General features: G+C 46.6%; 1 protein-coding gene across 1 annotated transcript in view; it reads left to right on the forward strand.

The window, feature by feature from the left end:
* Positions 1-14,104, forward strand: part of FMR1 (fragile X mental retardation 1) — a 172,367-nt gene that overhangs the window by 132,106 nt on the left and 26,157 nt on the right. The window contains exon 12 of the mRNA XM_029607747.1: positions 3,573-3,762. Coding sequence (XP_029463607.1) covers positions 3,573-3,762 — 190 coding nt within the window. The remainder of the gene's footprint in view (positions 1-3,572; positions 3,763-14,104) is intronic.

Raw genomic sequence — 14,104 nt, forward strand, 5'->3', positions numbered from 1 at the left:
AAGCCGGCAACCAACCAGGGCCACACTGCTTCACTAATGCCGCCGCCAAGAGCCCTCTCCCCCCCCCCCCCCCCCCCCCCCCCGGGAGGCAGCAGGAACATCGATCGGCCTTAGCGAGTCAAGAAAGTTGCTCTCCACACAGCGAGCAGCGGTTGTGCAAGGCATAGCGTGGCCCGGCGAGGACCGCACGGCAGGCAACAGAAGCAGCAGGAAACGGGAGCAGAGCACCAAAGAAGCCTGAACTCACTGCCTTCCGCCACACCCCTAGATTGAGCGAGCAGCCCCAACAGCAGCACACCTCAGCTACCGTCCGCCTTTAACCACTTATTTCTTTCTTCTTTTTTCTTTTTTAAACTATATTACAAGGAAATAAAAAACAATACTTTCCTGAAGAAAAGGTGGCAGAGGCTATCACACCCGGCACCCAGAAGGAGCAAATTTGGGGTTCCCAACCCCTGCTCGTCCTCAATCTACTACCAGGGGGGATGGCCCAACTAGAACCTGACAACCCCCTGGGAGGATACATCTTTTTTTTTTTTTTACTTGGGTTCAGAACTACAGGTTTTACACCTCCATCTGCTGGAGACAGAGAAATACTGAGAAGATGTAGGTGACACACTGCGTTATGAGGCAGTGCCTAAGAACATTTCTCTGTCTCCATCTGCTGGAAGGGATGCACAACCCAGGAGTCTGGACTAATCTGGGTGCGTACAGGGAACTCTGTTTTCTCCCCTCACTCTCTTTCAGCAATCGCATCCCTTTCCTCCCCACAAATCATTCTCACCTGACTAGAACTCCAGTTAACTTCCTCCTCTCAGCTGGAGCACACACAGCATAGCAGAGAAGAGCCTTGTACTACATACAGTAGATGTGGATGTGAGCTGAAAAAGAAGGAGAAGGCAGCAGAGACCCTTATCTAATCTTCACTGCTGCTGTGTGAGCTCCCCGATCCAACCCCTGCCCCCCTGTTTTTTACGGTGCTTCCAGGTTGACATGGGGAAAGTCAGCATGGCTTTACCCAAGGCAAGTCTTGCCTCACAAATCTGCTTCACTTTTTTGAAGGAGTTAATAAACATGTGGATAAAGGTGAACCGGTAGATGTAGTGTACTTGGATTTTCAGAAGGCATTTGACAAAGTTCCTCATGAGAGGCTTCTAGGAAAAGTAAAAAGTCAAGGGATAGGTGGCGATGTCCTTTCGTGGATTGCAAGCTGGCTAAAAGATAGGAAACAGAGTAGGATTAAATGGTCAATTTTCTCAGCGGAAGGGAGTGGGCAGTGGAGTGCCTCAGGGATCTGTACTGGGACCCTTACTTTTCAATATATTTATAAATGATCTGGAAAGAAATACGACGAGTGAGGTAATCAAATTTGCAGATGATACAAAATTGTTCAGAGTAGTTAAATCACAAGCAGATTGTGATAAATTGCAGGAAGATCTTGTGAGGCTGGAAAATTGGGCATCTAAATGGCAGATTAAATTTAATGTGGACAAGTGCAAGGTGATGTATATAGGGAAAAATAACCCTTGATATAGTTACACAGTGTTAGGTTCCATATTAGGTGCTACTACCCAAAAAAGAGATCTAGGCGTCATAGTGGATAAACATTGAAATCGTCGGTTCAGTGTGCTGCGGCAGTCAAAAAAGCAAACAGAATTTTGAGAATTAGAAAGGGAATGGTGAATAAAATAGAAAATGTCATAATGCCTCTGTATCGCTCCATGGTAGACCGCACCTTGAATATTGTGTACAATTCTGGTCGCCACATCTCAAAAAAGATATAATTGCGATGGCGAAGGCGATGGCGAAGGTACAGAGAAGGACTACCAAAATGATAAAGGAAATGGAACAGCTTCCCTATGAGGAAAGACTAAAGAGGTTAGGACTTTTCAGCTTGGAGAAGAGACAGCTGAGGGGGGATATGATAGAGGTGTTTAAAATCATGAGAGGTCTAGAACGGGTAGATGTGAATCGGTTTTTTACTCTTTCGGATAATAGAAAGACTAGGGGGCACTCCATGAAGTTAGCATGAGGCACATTTAAAACTAATCGGAGAAAGTTCTTTTTCACTCAACGCACAATTAAACTCTGGAATTTGTTGCCAGAGGATGTGGTTCGTGCAGTTAGTATAGCTGTGTTTAAAAAGGATTGGATAAGTTCTTGGAGGAGAAGTTCATTACCTGCTATTAATTAAGTTGACTTAGAAAATAGCCACTGCTATTACTAGCAATGGTAACATGGAATAGACTTAGTTTTTGGGTACTTGCCAGGTTCTTGTGGCCTGAATTGGCCACTGTTGGAAACAGGATGCTGGGCTTGATGGACCCTTGGTCTGATCCAGTATGGCATGTTCTTATGTTCTTATGGGAAAGGTGAAAGGGGTTGAAGCAGGAGATTAGGGGCACAGGTCTAGACAGAAGATCATATTGGTACTGCGAACAGACAGTACAGGAAAGTCTTTACCATGGCATATGAGTCAAGCACTGCATTAGAGAGGAGTCAAGGATAGTAAAGAAAGAGAAAGTGATATAAGGAGATGAGAATATAATTTGAAAGTGTTTTTGGATTGAAGTGATGAAGAATATGAAACTGTGTCGGGTCTGGAAGGCATAAGGATGGGGAAAAACTATCAGTGAGGGCATAGGCACACTCAAAGTAAAAGAATTTGAGATAATTAGATCACAGTATTGGCCTGCAGCATGAGTGGTAGGTGAATGAGGCATGGTCCTAATTTGTTTCAGCTTTACCAAATTAGATTAAATGGTACCTGTCCTCACGTGATCCCTACCTAATCATTCTATTTGTAGTGAATTGTTTAAAATTGCAGAGTACTGTATTAAGCTAGTTTGAAATGCTGATGCATTTAGGTATCAGTTTAGAATATAAGAGCATAATATTACTAAAACGTTTTGGGAAGGGCTTCAAGTTCTACATAAGTCTCTTATTAAACAAACTTCTAAGAAGCCTCATTTCTTAGAGTTTCACTCAATTACAACTGCCCCTTCCTCAGATAATTTTACATATTACCTATTTAGTTTAGTTCTTTCCAATCATGGCCTTGCTGTTTTTAACTCAAAACAATTTAGTTTTTGTGTGTATGTCTTATCCATCTGTCTTGACTGGATTGTAAGATCCAAAGAGCAGGGACTGTCTCTCTTGTTTTTTTGTGAAGTGCTACATAAATAATACTAGTAAATGGTAAAGACAGAAGACAAAGCCATTGCTAGAGGAGTGGAATGAAGTGATAAACTAGAGTACCAGTCTGTCAGATGTAAATTCATTACTCTTTGGATTATTAGATTTGTCAGTCTTAGATAAATAATATACACTGTTCTGATTTTTATGGTTTCAAAATTGCAATCCAGTTAGCAATTGAGAGCTGTAAAATTATAGATTTTATCCAATTAACAGCTAAACTTTTTAATTGCACTGGTTCATGTATTTGAATTGTAGTTTCATGGTTGGAGAGATATTAAGTTCTTAAATAGAAATGACATATTTACTAGTAGATGATATTTTCTAGTATAGTTCATTATGATATAATGTCTAAGTGCTGTTTGTTTTCCAAACAGGAAGTGGACCAACTGCGATTGGAAAGGTTGCAAATTGATGAACAGCTGCGACAGATTGGGGCTACTTCTAGACCACCACCAAATCGTACAGATAAAGAGAAAGTGTTTGATGAGAACACGGGAATGGGACGAGGGAGTAGACCATACAATAATCGAGGGCGCAGCAGGCGAGGTCCAGGCTATGCCTCAGGTATCATGCTAGGAGAAATCCAGAAAGCATGTGACTTGCATAAATCTTCAGAAACTGAGATGTTGCAGGAAAAAATGTTTACTGCATAATTCACTATAAGGTGTCGGAATTAGGGGATACGCAAATATGCAGGCCAGCGTGCACTGAGCGGATTTTTAAAGCTGCTGGGATGCATGCGTACTTGCTGCTACGGGCACAAAAAGTTTCCAAAAGAGGCGGGGCATGGGCCTTCTGGAATTTAAACTTGAAATTTGCGCATGAATGCTTACGCACACTGATGCGCGCTGGGGTCCCTTGCCGCATAACTTTACTTCTGCTATGGATGGCATGTAAGTAGTAAAACAAAAACATATAGGCAGCTCAGTGGGGTTTTAAAGGTAGGGGTTAACAGGCAGAAGGAAGGCTATTAGGCTAGGGGGGGTTGGAAGTCCTATCCCTTACCTGGGTGATTGAGAACAAACAGTAAAAACTGGTAATTGCATCGACTTGTGTCTCTTTTAAAATCCCACCACTTAAATGGTAAAAGTGGCATTTACACGCCTAGGCACGCATCCACTTAAAATTTCACGGTCAGGCTATTTTATAACATGCACGTATGTTAAAAAATGGCTGTGTCCCTGAGTGCGGGCCGACGAACGCACGCATATGTGTGCTTGCTCGCTGGTTTAAAAGTTACCATGTATCAGGCCGATACAGTACAGTGCGCTTCGATGGAGCACACTGTTAACCCGCCACTGGACACACGTTTTCCCTTACCCCCTTATTCAGTAAGGGGCCGAAAACACGCGTCCAATTCGCCGAACCTAATAGCGCCCGCAACATGCAAATGCATGTTGATGGCCCTATTAGGTTTTCCCGCGCGATTCACAAAGCAAAATGTGCAGCCAAGCCGCACATTTTGCTTTCAGAAATTAGCGCCTATCCAAAGGTAGGCGCTAATTTCTTCGGGCACCGGGAAAGTGCACAGAAAAGCAGTAAAAACTTAATATCATGGCGATATTAAGTCGGAGGACCCGAAACTTTTCAAAAGTGTAAAAAAAAAATTTAAAAAATGTTGAAGTCGGCCGGTGGCTGTCGGGTCGAAAACCAGACGCTCAATTTTGCAGGCATCCGGTTTCCGAGCCCATGGCTATCAGCGGGCTCGAGAACCGATGCCGGCAAAATTGAGCGTCGGCTATCAAACCCGCTGACAGCCGCCGCTCCGGTCCAAAAGGAGGCGCTAGGGACGCGCTAGTGTCCCTAGCGCCTCCTTTTGCCCGTTTTTACCGCCGGGCCTCATTTAAATACAGAATCGCGCGCACAGGAGAGTGGCCTCCCCGGACTCTCGCAGACTTTACTGTTTCGGCCTGTATGTTAGGGAATAGCGGTTTTAATCACAATTGTGTAAATCTTGAGAGAAACACCGTAGTTATGCTGTGCACATATTTATATAACATTTTACTACTTTATTAAAACAATAATTCAAGGACAAAGAGTAAATATGAGAGGAAGGCTTAGAAAAATATGAGCAAATGCTTTTTCACTGAGAGGGATGGTAGCTATTAAGTGTAGCCTAACAGCAGAGGTGGTAGTAGTACCAAAACTGACAGCATTTAAGATTGCTTGAAATAAATGTAGCAGGCAGGGGAAAGAGTAGGCTTGAGGAAGCATTAGGATAAAAGAAATAATGAGGGGGTGGAGCCACGATGGCGGCAGGCTAACGCTGGCGGTCCAGAGCTGCTCAAGGTTTCCTTGAAATATTTTGGATATTTCCTCAAAAATGTTTAAAGTGCCTCCTAAGAGGAAAGGTCGAGTGAGGGTATATCCTTCCTTACCCCCGACTCTACCAGGGCAATGTACAATCCACGAACTTGCCGCACTTTACCCACTTGGGGATGCTAAAGTCCCCGCTGAAGTATCGCCATTGGGAGCGTCGATTGCTTCTGGGGAAACAATCTCTTAGCCCCCCAGACTTGTGAAATCAGATAGTGCCAGGACTGCAGTCTCCTTCAGCAACCACGGCGATAGAAGCAGAACCGAAGAGCTCTGCCAATAAGTCGGAGGGAGTGGAAGCTGCGAGGAGTGATCCTGAGGCAGCGGAAGCGACGGGAAGCCTAGAGACGCTAGGTGCTGCAGCCCCAATCCTGCCAAACCTCTGTGGAGGTGGTGAGTTACCTCAGTTGGAAGATCTGCGGCAGAGGAAGAACTAGGAGGCCTGCAGGGAGGGCTAGCGGGTAAGGGCTTCCCTAAGCCGGACATGGTCACTCTTGACTCCCTATGGGAGTTGGTAGCCTAGTTTGGCCCCACCTTTCAGGGGCTTACAAGGCAGTTAAATTCATTGTCTGGAAAGCTGGATAAAGTGTCCCAGGAACACGATAATTTGTTACAAGAAAATACAAACTAGATAACTTTAATTCAAGAAGAAGTAAAGTCGGCACAGAATATTTGTCAAGCATTGATCCAAGACAAGCAAGTGGTAAATAGAAAAGTGGAGGCTATTGAAAATAGACTAAGGAGATTAAATTAAGAATCTTGAACTTCCCTAAGATTACAGGGGAGCAACATTAAGGGAAGTACATGTTAAAGACATTGAGAATACCATCTGAACATTTACCATCTGTGAATAAAGTCTATTCTCACAGGACAAACAGGATGGTAGTCCTCACATATCGGTGACATCATCAGGATGGAGCCCAATCACAGAAAACTTCTATCAAAGTTTCCAGAATATTGACTGGCCCCTACTGGGCATGCTCAGCATGACACCAACCCTGCAGCCAGCAGGGGTCCCCCTTCAGTCTTCTTTTTTCCGCGCTGCAGTAGCCTCGCAGTTTAGGAGCTCTGAAGAGATTCTTGACAGGAATTTTCCTCACGGAATAAATTAAACTTAAATTGCCCCACAGGGGTCCCTCCTCTAACTTTTCTCAGGCCGCGGTACTCTGGTAAGCTTTTTGACCTTCTTCCATCGATTACCGTCGAGTTTGGCCCTCGCGGCCTACTGGCCGTCGACCGTACCGTGGCTCAATTTTTTTCTATGTCCATGGCGTCGGGGTTCCGTCGGTGCCCGGACTGTACTCGCACCATGTCTATAACAGACCCCCATGGAGTCTGTGTAATGTGTTTAGGCCGTGAGCACGATGTCCTAACTTGCACCAAATGTGCCCTCATGATGCCAAAAGGTCTCAAAGCCAGAATGGAGAAGATGGAACTCCTCTTCCATACTCAGACCCCGACGCCGTCCATCGTGTCGACATCATCGGAACTGGCACCGTCGACGTCGCGCCAGCATCGTCCACCGTCCGCCATCGACGTCCCTTGTGGCCATCGACGCCCGCTACTTCCCCTCAGGATCGAGGAGATCGGAGGGAGAAACATCGCCATCGACATCGTAGGACTCGGACCGTCGAGGGAGCGAAATCATCGACCTCGCCACCGTCTGATCCACCGTCAAAGAAGCCTCGTCCAGGAAAGGCACCAACCATTCCTGCGGCAGGGTCACCAAGGCCACCCTCACCTGATCGGGGTTTGGGAGTCGCGATTCCGCCTTTAAAGGTGGTCCCCTCCGACTGTGCCTCCCTCCACCTCCCTCTTCTGTCATGGAGCCGGGGCTGCTTGCTCCAGGTCTCCGGGAAGAACTGAACCGGCTGGTCCAGGAGGCCATCGACAAGGCGATGCAACGACTCCAGGTCCCTTCAACACCGGCACTGATTGTGGAACCGGTCATTGACCCGATTCCAGCAGCGCTGGCACCGCTGCTCTCCCGGATTGAGGCGCTCATAACTAGAGATGTGAATCGGAACTGAAATCCGAACCGATTCTGGTTCCGATTCACATCTATAGAGATGTGAATCGGAACTGAAATCCGAACCGATTCTGGTTCCGATTCACATCTCTACTCATAACCGCCCTTCCACCGGTGGTTCCCGGGTCTCCGATGGCTCCGGTGCGCTCCCCGTTGACAGCTTCATCGGGAGGAGAAACACCGTTCCGCATTCCTCCTTCGGGAGTTTTTGCCCCAGCCATCGATACCAATTCGTCCCTCGCCACCACTTCATTCATCCGGGGCGATACATACAACGGCGCCATCGATGTCTTCGATACCGGCACCGATGCCCTCCAGGCCGTCCATGGTGCCCACGACGATTCCTTCGATTTTTCTCGGAGCCTCGGCCGGGGCCTTCGGGTATCCAACCCCCTTTTCGTCCTACAGGTCAGTCTGCTGATCCTTATGACACCTGGGATGATGATACTTCTTCAGACACCGATGACTTACCTTCACCTCCCTCTCCTACTGAAAGTAGAAAGCGTTCTCCTTCAGAGGACCTTTCTTTCATTATTTTTGTGAAGGAAATGTCTGAGTTGGTCCCTTTTCAGCTTCAGACGGAGCAGGATGATAGGCACCAAATGATGGAGTTGCTCCAGTTCCTGGATGCCCCTAAAGTGATCACTTCTATTCCCATTCATCAAGTTCTTCTTGACCTCCTCAAAAAGAACTGGGAAAACCCTGGATCCATTGCCCCAGTCCATAGAAAAGCTGACACCACCTATTTAGTGCAGTCAGCCCCTGGCTTTCAAAAATCTCAGCTCAACCACCACTCAGTTGTGGTAGAATCGGCTCAAAAGAAAGCAAAAAGGACGAAGCTTCAAACAGATACTGAAACCCTGCCTGAACAATTCCAAGACCAGCTTCAAATCCTTGTCAACAAGGGATTTGAGGCAGGAAAGCATGAGATAAGAACAGCTTACGATATCTTCGACACCTCTACTAGAGTGTCTGCAGCTGCCATTTCGGCAAGACGATGGGCCTGGCTCAAATCTTCTGACCTTTGCCCAGAAGTACAAGACAGGCTATCTGACCTACCATGTGTAGGAGACAATCTGTTCGGTGAGCAGATCCAGCAAATGGTGGCTGAATTAAAGGACCATCATGAGACCCTTAAACAGCTCTCATCGATACCTTCCGACTTCCCCTCAAGGCAGCCCTTCAGAAAGGACTCTAAGAAGTCATTCTTCCGTCCAAGGAAATACTATCCTCCACCAACAAGGTCCCGAACTATGAGGCCTTATCAAAAGCCTCAGCCTCGCCAGGCCCGAAAGCAAAAGCCACAAGCAGCTCCCCAGCTGGGGCCTGCTTCAGGGTTTTGTCTTTCACTTGGAGAGCAGCAGCCTAATTCCTCTCCCAAGCATACCAGTGGGAGGTCAATTGTGCCACTTTCACAACATGTGGCAATCAATCACAACCGACCAATGGGTGCTAGCAATCATTGTTCAGGGTTACCACCTAAACTTTCTTGCTCTTCCACCGGACTCACCACCTCTGCAGACATGGAGAGTATCCGACCACTCTGTCCTTTTGGAGCAGAAGGTTTCCCTTCTGCTCCAGTTAAGAGCAATAGAACCCATCCCACTCTCGCAGCAAAGCCTAGGGTTCTATTCCCGGTACTTTTTGATCCCCAAAAAATCAGGGGGGCTTCATCCAATTCTGGACTACTTGCTCTCAACAAGTACCTCCAGTTCAAGATGGTAACCTTGGGCTCGCTTCTACCTCTTCTACAAAGAGAAGACTGGCTCTCCTCTCTGGACCTTCAGGACGCATGCACACACATTGTGATCACTCCAACTCATCGCAAGTACCTCAGGTTTTTAGTAGGCCCAAAGCACTATCAATATCGAGTGCTTCCCTTCGGCCTAGTGTCTGCACCATGTGTCTTCACCAAATGCCTCGTAGTTGTAGCAACTTTCCTCAGGAAAGAAGGTGTGCACATTTACCCCTATCTGGACGACTGGTTAATCAGGGCTCCAACCCAGCAAGCCGCTCTGTCGTCCCTCAATTTCACCCTACACACTCTAATTTCTTTAGGATTTCTTGTCAATTACGGGAAATCCTATTTAATCCCATCTCAAAACTTGTCGTTCATTGGGGCAGACTTGGACAGTTTACAGGCAAAAGCCTTTCTACCTCGACAACGAGCGCTAACACTCGTGGCACTCGCTCACCAGTTGCAGTCTCAACATACAGCAACAGCTCACCAATTCCTCGTCCTGCTAGGACACATGGCGTCCTCCGTCCATGTTACACCAATGGCCCGCCTGGCCATGAGACTCATGCATTGGACTCTGAGGTCACAATGGATTCAAGCTGTTCAGCCTCTGTCGACCATTGTTCACATCACCAACTCACTCCGTCTGTCTCTCGCCTGGTGGAAAGATCAGACCAATCTCCTCCAGGGACTGCCTTTTCAAATGCCAGATCCTCAACTCATTCTCACCACTGACGCTTCCAACCTCGGGTAGGGAGCCCACGTGGACAATCTACAGACACAAGGATCTTGGTCTCCAGAGGAAGCCAAACATCAAATAAACTTCCTAGAACTTCGAGCAATGCGATATGCTCTCAGGGCTTTTCAGGAACGCCTATCAAATCACGTCATCCTGATTCAGACAATCAGGTGGCCATGTGGTACATCAGCAAGCAGGGAGGCACAGGCTCCTTCCTCCTGTGTCAGGAAGCTGCGCAGATTTGGGCGGAAGCGCTCTCCCACTCGATGTACCTCAGGGCCACCTACTTGCCAGGAGTGAACAATGTCTTGGCAGACAAACTGAGTCATGTCTTCCAGCCTCACGAGTGGTCTCTCAACCCCTCGGTAGCGACCTCAATCTTTCGCCAATGGGGATACCACCAGACAGACCTCTTTGCGTCCCCTCAGAACCACAAAGTGGCCAATTACTGCTCCCTCATTCGGAGCGAGCGCTCTCAGCCCAGAGATGCATTCTCCCTCTCGTGGGCAACCGGTCTGCTCTATGCATTCCCTCCACTTCCTCTTCTTTCGAAGACTCTCGTGATGCTACATCAGGACAAGGGAACCATGATCCTGATAGCACCCCACTGGCCACGCAAAGTGTGGTTTCCCATACTCCAGGATCTCTCAATCCGCAGGCACATTCCTTTGGGAACGGACCCGCATCTGATCACTCAAAATGACGGATGCCTACGCCATCCCAATCTTCAGGCCTTGTCCCTGACAGCATGGATGTTGAAAGGTTAATCCTTCAACCACTTAACCTTTCAGATTCGGTTTCTCATGTCCTGATTGCTTCACGGAAGCCTTCCACAAGAACATCTTATTCCTATAAATGGAAAAGGTACACATCATGTTGCACTTCGCAGTCCCTTGATCCCTTTTCCTGTCCAATCCCAGGGTTTTTGGACTATCTCTGGCATTTGTCAGTCAGGTCTAAAGACCTCTTCCATCAGAATGTATGTCAGTGCGGTAGCTTCCTTCCATAAAGGTGTCGGGGATGTCCTTATATCAGTACAACCTCTCGTAACACGATTTTTAAAGGGCTTGCTCCATATCAAGGCACCTTTACGTCCTCCGGCCTCTTCTTGGGACCTTAATCTGGTTTTCGGTCGGCTCATGAAAACTCCATTTGAGGCTCTTCACTCCTGTGACCTAAAATATCTCACATGGAAAGTGATTTTCCTTTTAGCTATCACTTCAGCTCGCAGGGTTAGTGAGTTACAGGCCCTAGTTACCTATCCGCCTTATACTAAACTCCTGCAGGACCGGGCAGTACTCCACACTCACCCTACGTTTTTACCCAAGGTAGTTTCAGAGTTTCACATTAATCAATCCATCATACTACCTACCTTTTTTCCCAGGCCCCATTCCAATCCAGGGGAATTGATTGTAAACGGGCTCTAGCTTTCTATCTAGACCGTACACTTGCCCACAGGAAGAGCACTCAATTATTCGTCTCTTTCCATCTCAACAAATTAGGGCAACCTGTTGGTAAGCAGACTCTCTCCTCCTGGTTGGCGGAATGCATATCTTTTTGCTACCAGCAAGCAGGCATTCCTTTTCAAGACCGTGTTAAAGCACACTCTGTGAGGGCCATGGCGACTTCAGTAGCACACCTAAGATCGGTGCCACTTCCTGACATTTGCAGGGCTGCCACATAGAGCTCTCTCCATACCTTCGCAGCCCATTATTGCTTGGACAAAGCCGGAAGACAAGATTCCATCTTCGGCCAGTCTGTCCTGCGTAACCTATTTCCAACGGGACGTACCAACACCCTTCTGCCTGCCCAGTGGGGTTCAGGATGCCCTCTACCAAATTCCACCCCAATTGTTGTGCCTGTTGCACGCCGTTGGGTTCATTTGGTGCATGTTTGGACATCCTCAGCTCGGTACTCACCCATATGTGAAGACTTCCATCCTGCTTGTCCTGTGAGAAAGCAAGTGTTGCTTACCTGTAACAGGTGTTCTCACAGGACAGCAGGATGTTAGTCCTCACGAAACCCGCCCGCCACCCTCGGTGTTGGGTTCGTAAAGTTTTCTTGTTTTATTTTTTCGGCACTGCCTGTAGCTATCAAATAAGACTGAAGGGGGACCCCTGCTGGCTGCAGGGTTGGTGCCATGCTGGGCATGCCCTGTAGGGGCCAGTCAAGGTCCTGGAAATGACTCAAACTAGACGTAAAGATTTTCTCAATATGTGTTCATCAGTCCTTCAAATAGGAGCCACATTCACTCTTAAATATCCATGTAAATGCTATGTGAAGCATTCTGGTGTTAATTACAGTTTCTTCGAACCTGTACAACTTAGGGCATTCTTAGATGCTTGTTCCCAAGAGGCATCCCCTCAAACCTCAGCTTGTTAGAAAATTTAGGTAGTGGTGTCACTTGGTGTACATGATTTACTATAAATGATTATATATTCTTTAAAATAATGCGTTTACAATTCCGCCTCCCAAATATTCTTTTATTTAATGGCTGTTTGCAATATATTAATGATGGATAGTTATCCTATGTTTTTCTTTATATTTTGTTCTATGATTGTAAACACCAGTTTTTCTGTACAAGAGTTATTCTTGAGTATAATGTTCAAAAAATGTTTGAATATAAAGAATTAAAAAAAAACAAACAACTGTTTTCATCTGCTGGAGGGGAGGCAAAACCCAGGAGTCTGGACTGATCCATTGTACTACAGGAACGAAAATTAGCAGGTAAGAACCAATTTTCCTTTACATGGGAAAATATGGTACCTATTTGTAAAGCTGTGCTGAAAATGTTCCTCCTCCTCTTATTATTGGTAAAATTATTCATGCTGTACAGCACAGGTACGTTTGCCCACATTACAAAAGGAGTAGGGTTAAATCAGGGGAGGGAAAGTATGAATATGGCTTTCCTGTGAAAATATGCTTGTAGTCTTGTGGATACAATTTATCTGTAGACTGTAAACCCAACATTTAATTTAAAAATTACCCCCTGTATGTATCTGTTACAAATCCATTGGGTCACGATTTTTTAAATTATTCATATAGGGCCAAATTTTAAAAGCATTGCTCGCGTTAAAACACCCATCTATGCAAGTTTGTGGGCTGCACAAAAGTGACGTGAATTTTAAAAGCCACTATTTATGTCCATGTGTGTGTGCATGAGCTAAAATTAGCATGCTGAAAAGGGGTGGGGCATGGGAGTTCTGCAGTGGGACCGTCTAAATCCATTTTTCATAGCATCCAGTCAGATGAATCCAGAACAAGTGGGTTATGCACCTCTACCAGCAGGTGGAGACCGAGCATACTGATGTCACAGTACATATACCCTTACAGTGACATCAGCCTGCCAGTATTCTCTGTCTCCAACAGATGGTGGATGTGCATCTCTTTACTGGGGAGAATTAAGGATATTGCTCTCCTGCAGTGATACCAAATGGTCCCTCCTCCAGTTGAGAATTCCTGAGGTGCTTTCTCAGATGAGTGCCTTGGTCTGGTAGCTGTTGTTTTCAGCCGACGTGGACTTAGCTGCTTAAGCGGCTGAAAGGCAGTGGGTGCAGGAAGCCGAGCGCAGCAGTCACGGCATATGCCCTCTCCCCACGCAGCCGGAGACTGACTCTGTATTCAGCCAGGTAAAACTGAGCTCAAGTAAGTTTGAAAGATAGATATATATATATTTACAGAGACATAAAATGAGGCTTTTGTAGTGTAGGGCTTCCACCTTTTTCCGCTCTCCGTGCTTGGCGCGTGCTCGGCACGCCATTCCAATGTTTGTCCCGCTGCGTGGGATGTCGAGGGACGTGGGCAGCCTGGTGGATTGAGCAGCCTCTGTAGGCAGGCCCCACTCTGAGACTTTTTCACTGCACGCCGTGTGGTAGGCCACAATGGCATTTTGCACGCTTTCTTAGGCTTCGCTCTACAGGATTGTTGGTTCCACGTGTGCATCTAGCTGTGCGTCCAGTTTTTGGGCACTTAGTCGGGCCTTATATTATGTGCATTTGAGTTAAGCAGCTTCTTAAGTGGCCGAACACTTAACTATGTGCATAAGTTGCATTGTGCGCTTAAATTGTTTTACGGCGCTTATTTT

The sequence above is a fragment of the Rhinatrema bivittatum genome, chromosome 6 (genome assembly GCF_901001135.1).
Source record: "Rhinatrema bivittatum chromosome 6, aRhiBiv1.1, whole genome shotgun sequence".
Classification (NCBI taxonomy): domain Eukaryota; kingdom Metazoa; phylum Chordata; class Amphibia; order Gymnophiona; family Rhinatrematidae; genus Rhinatrema; species Rhinatrema bivittatum.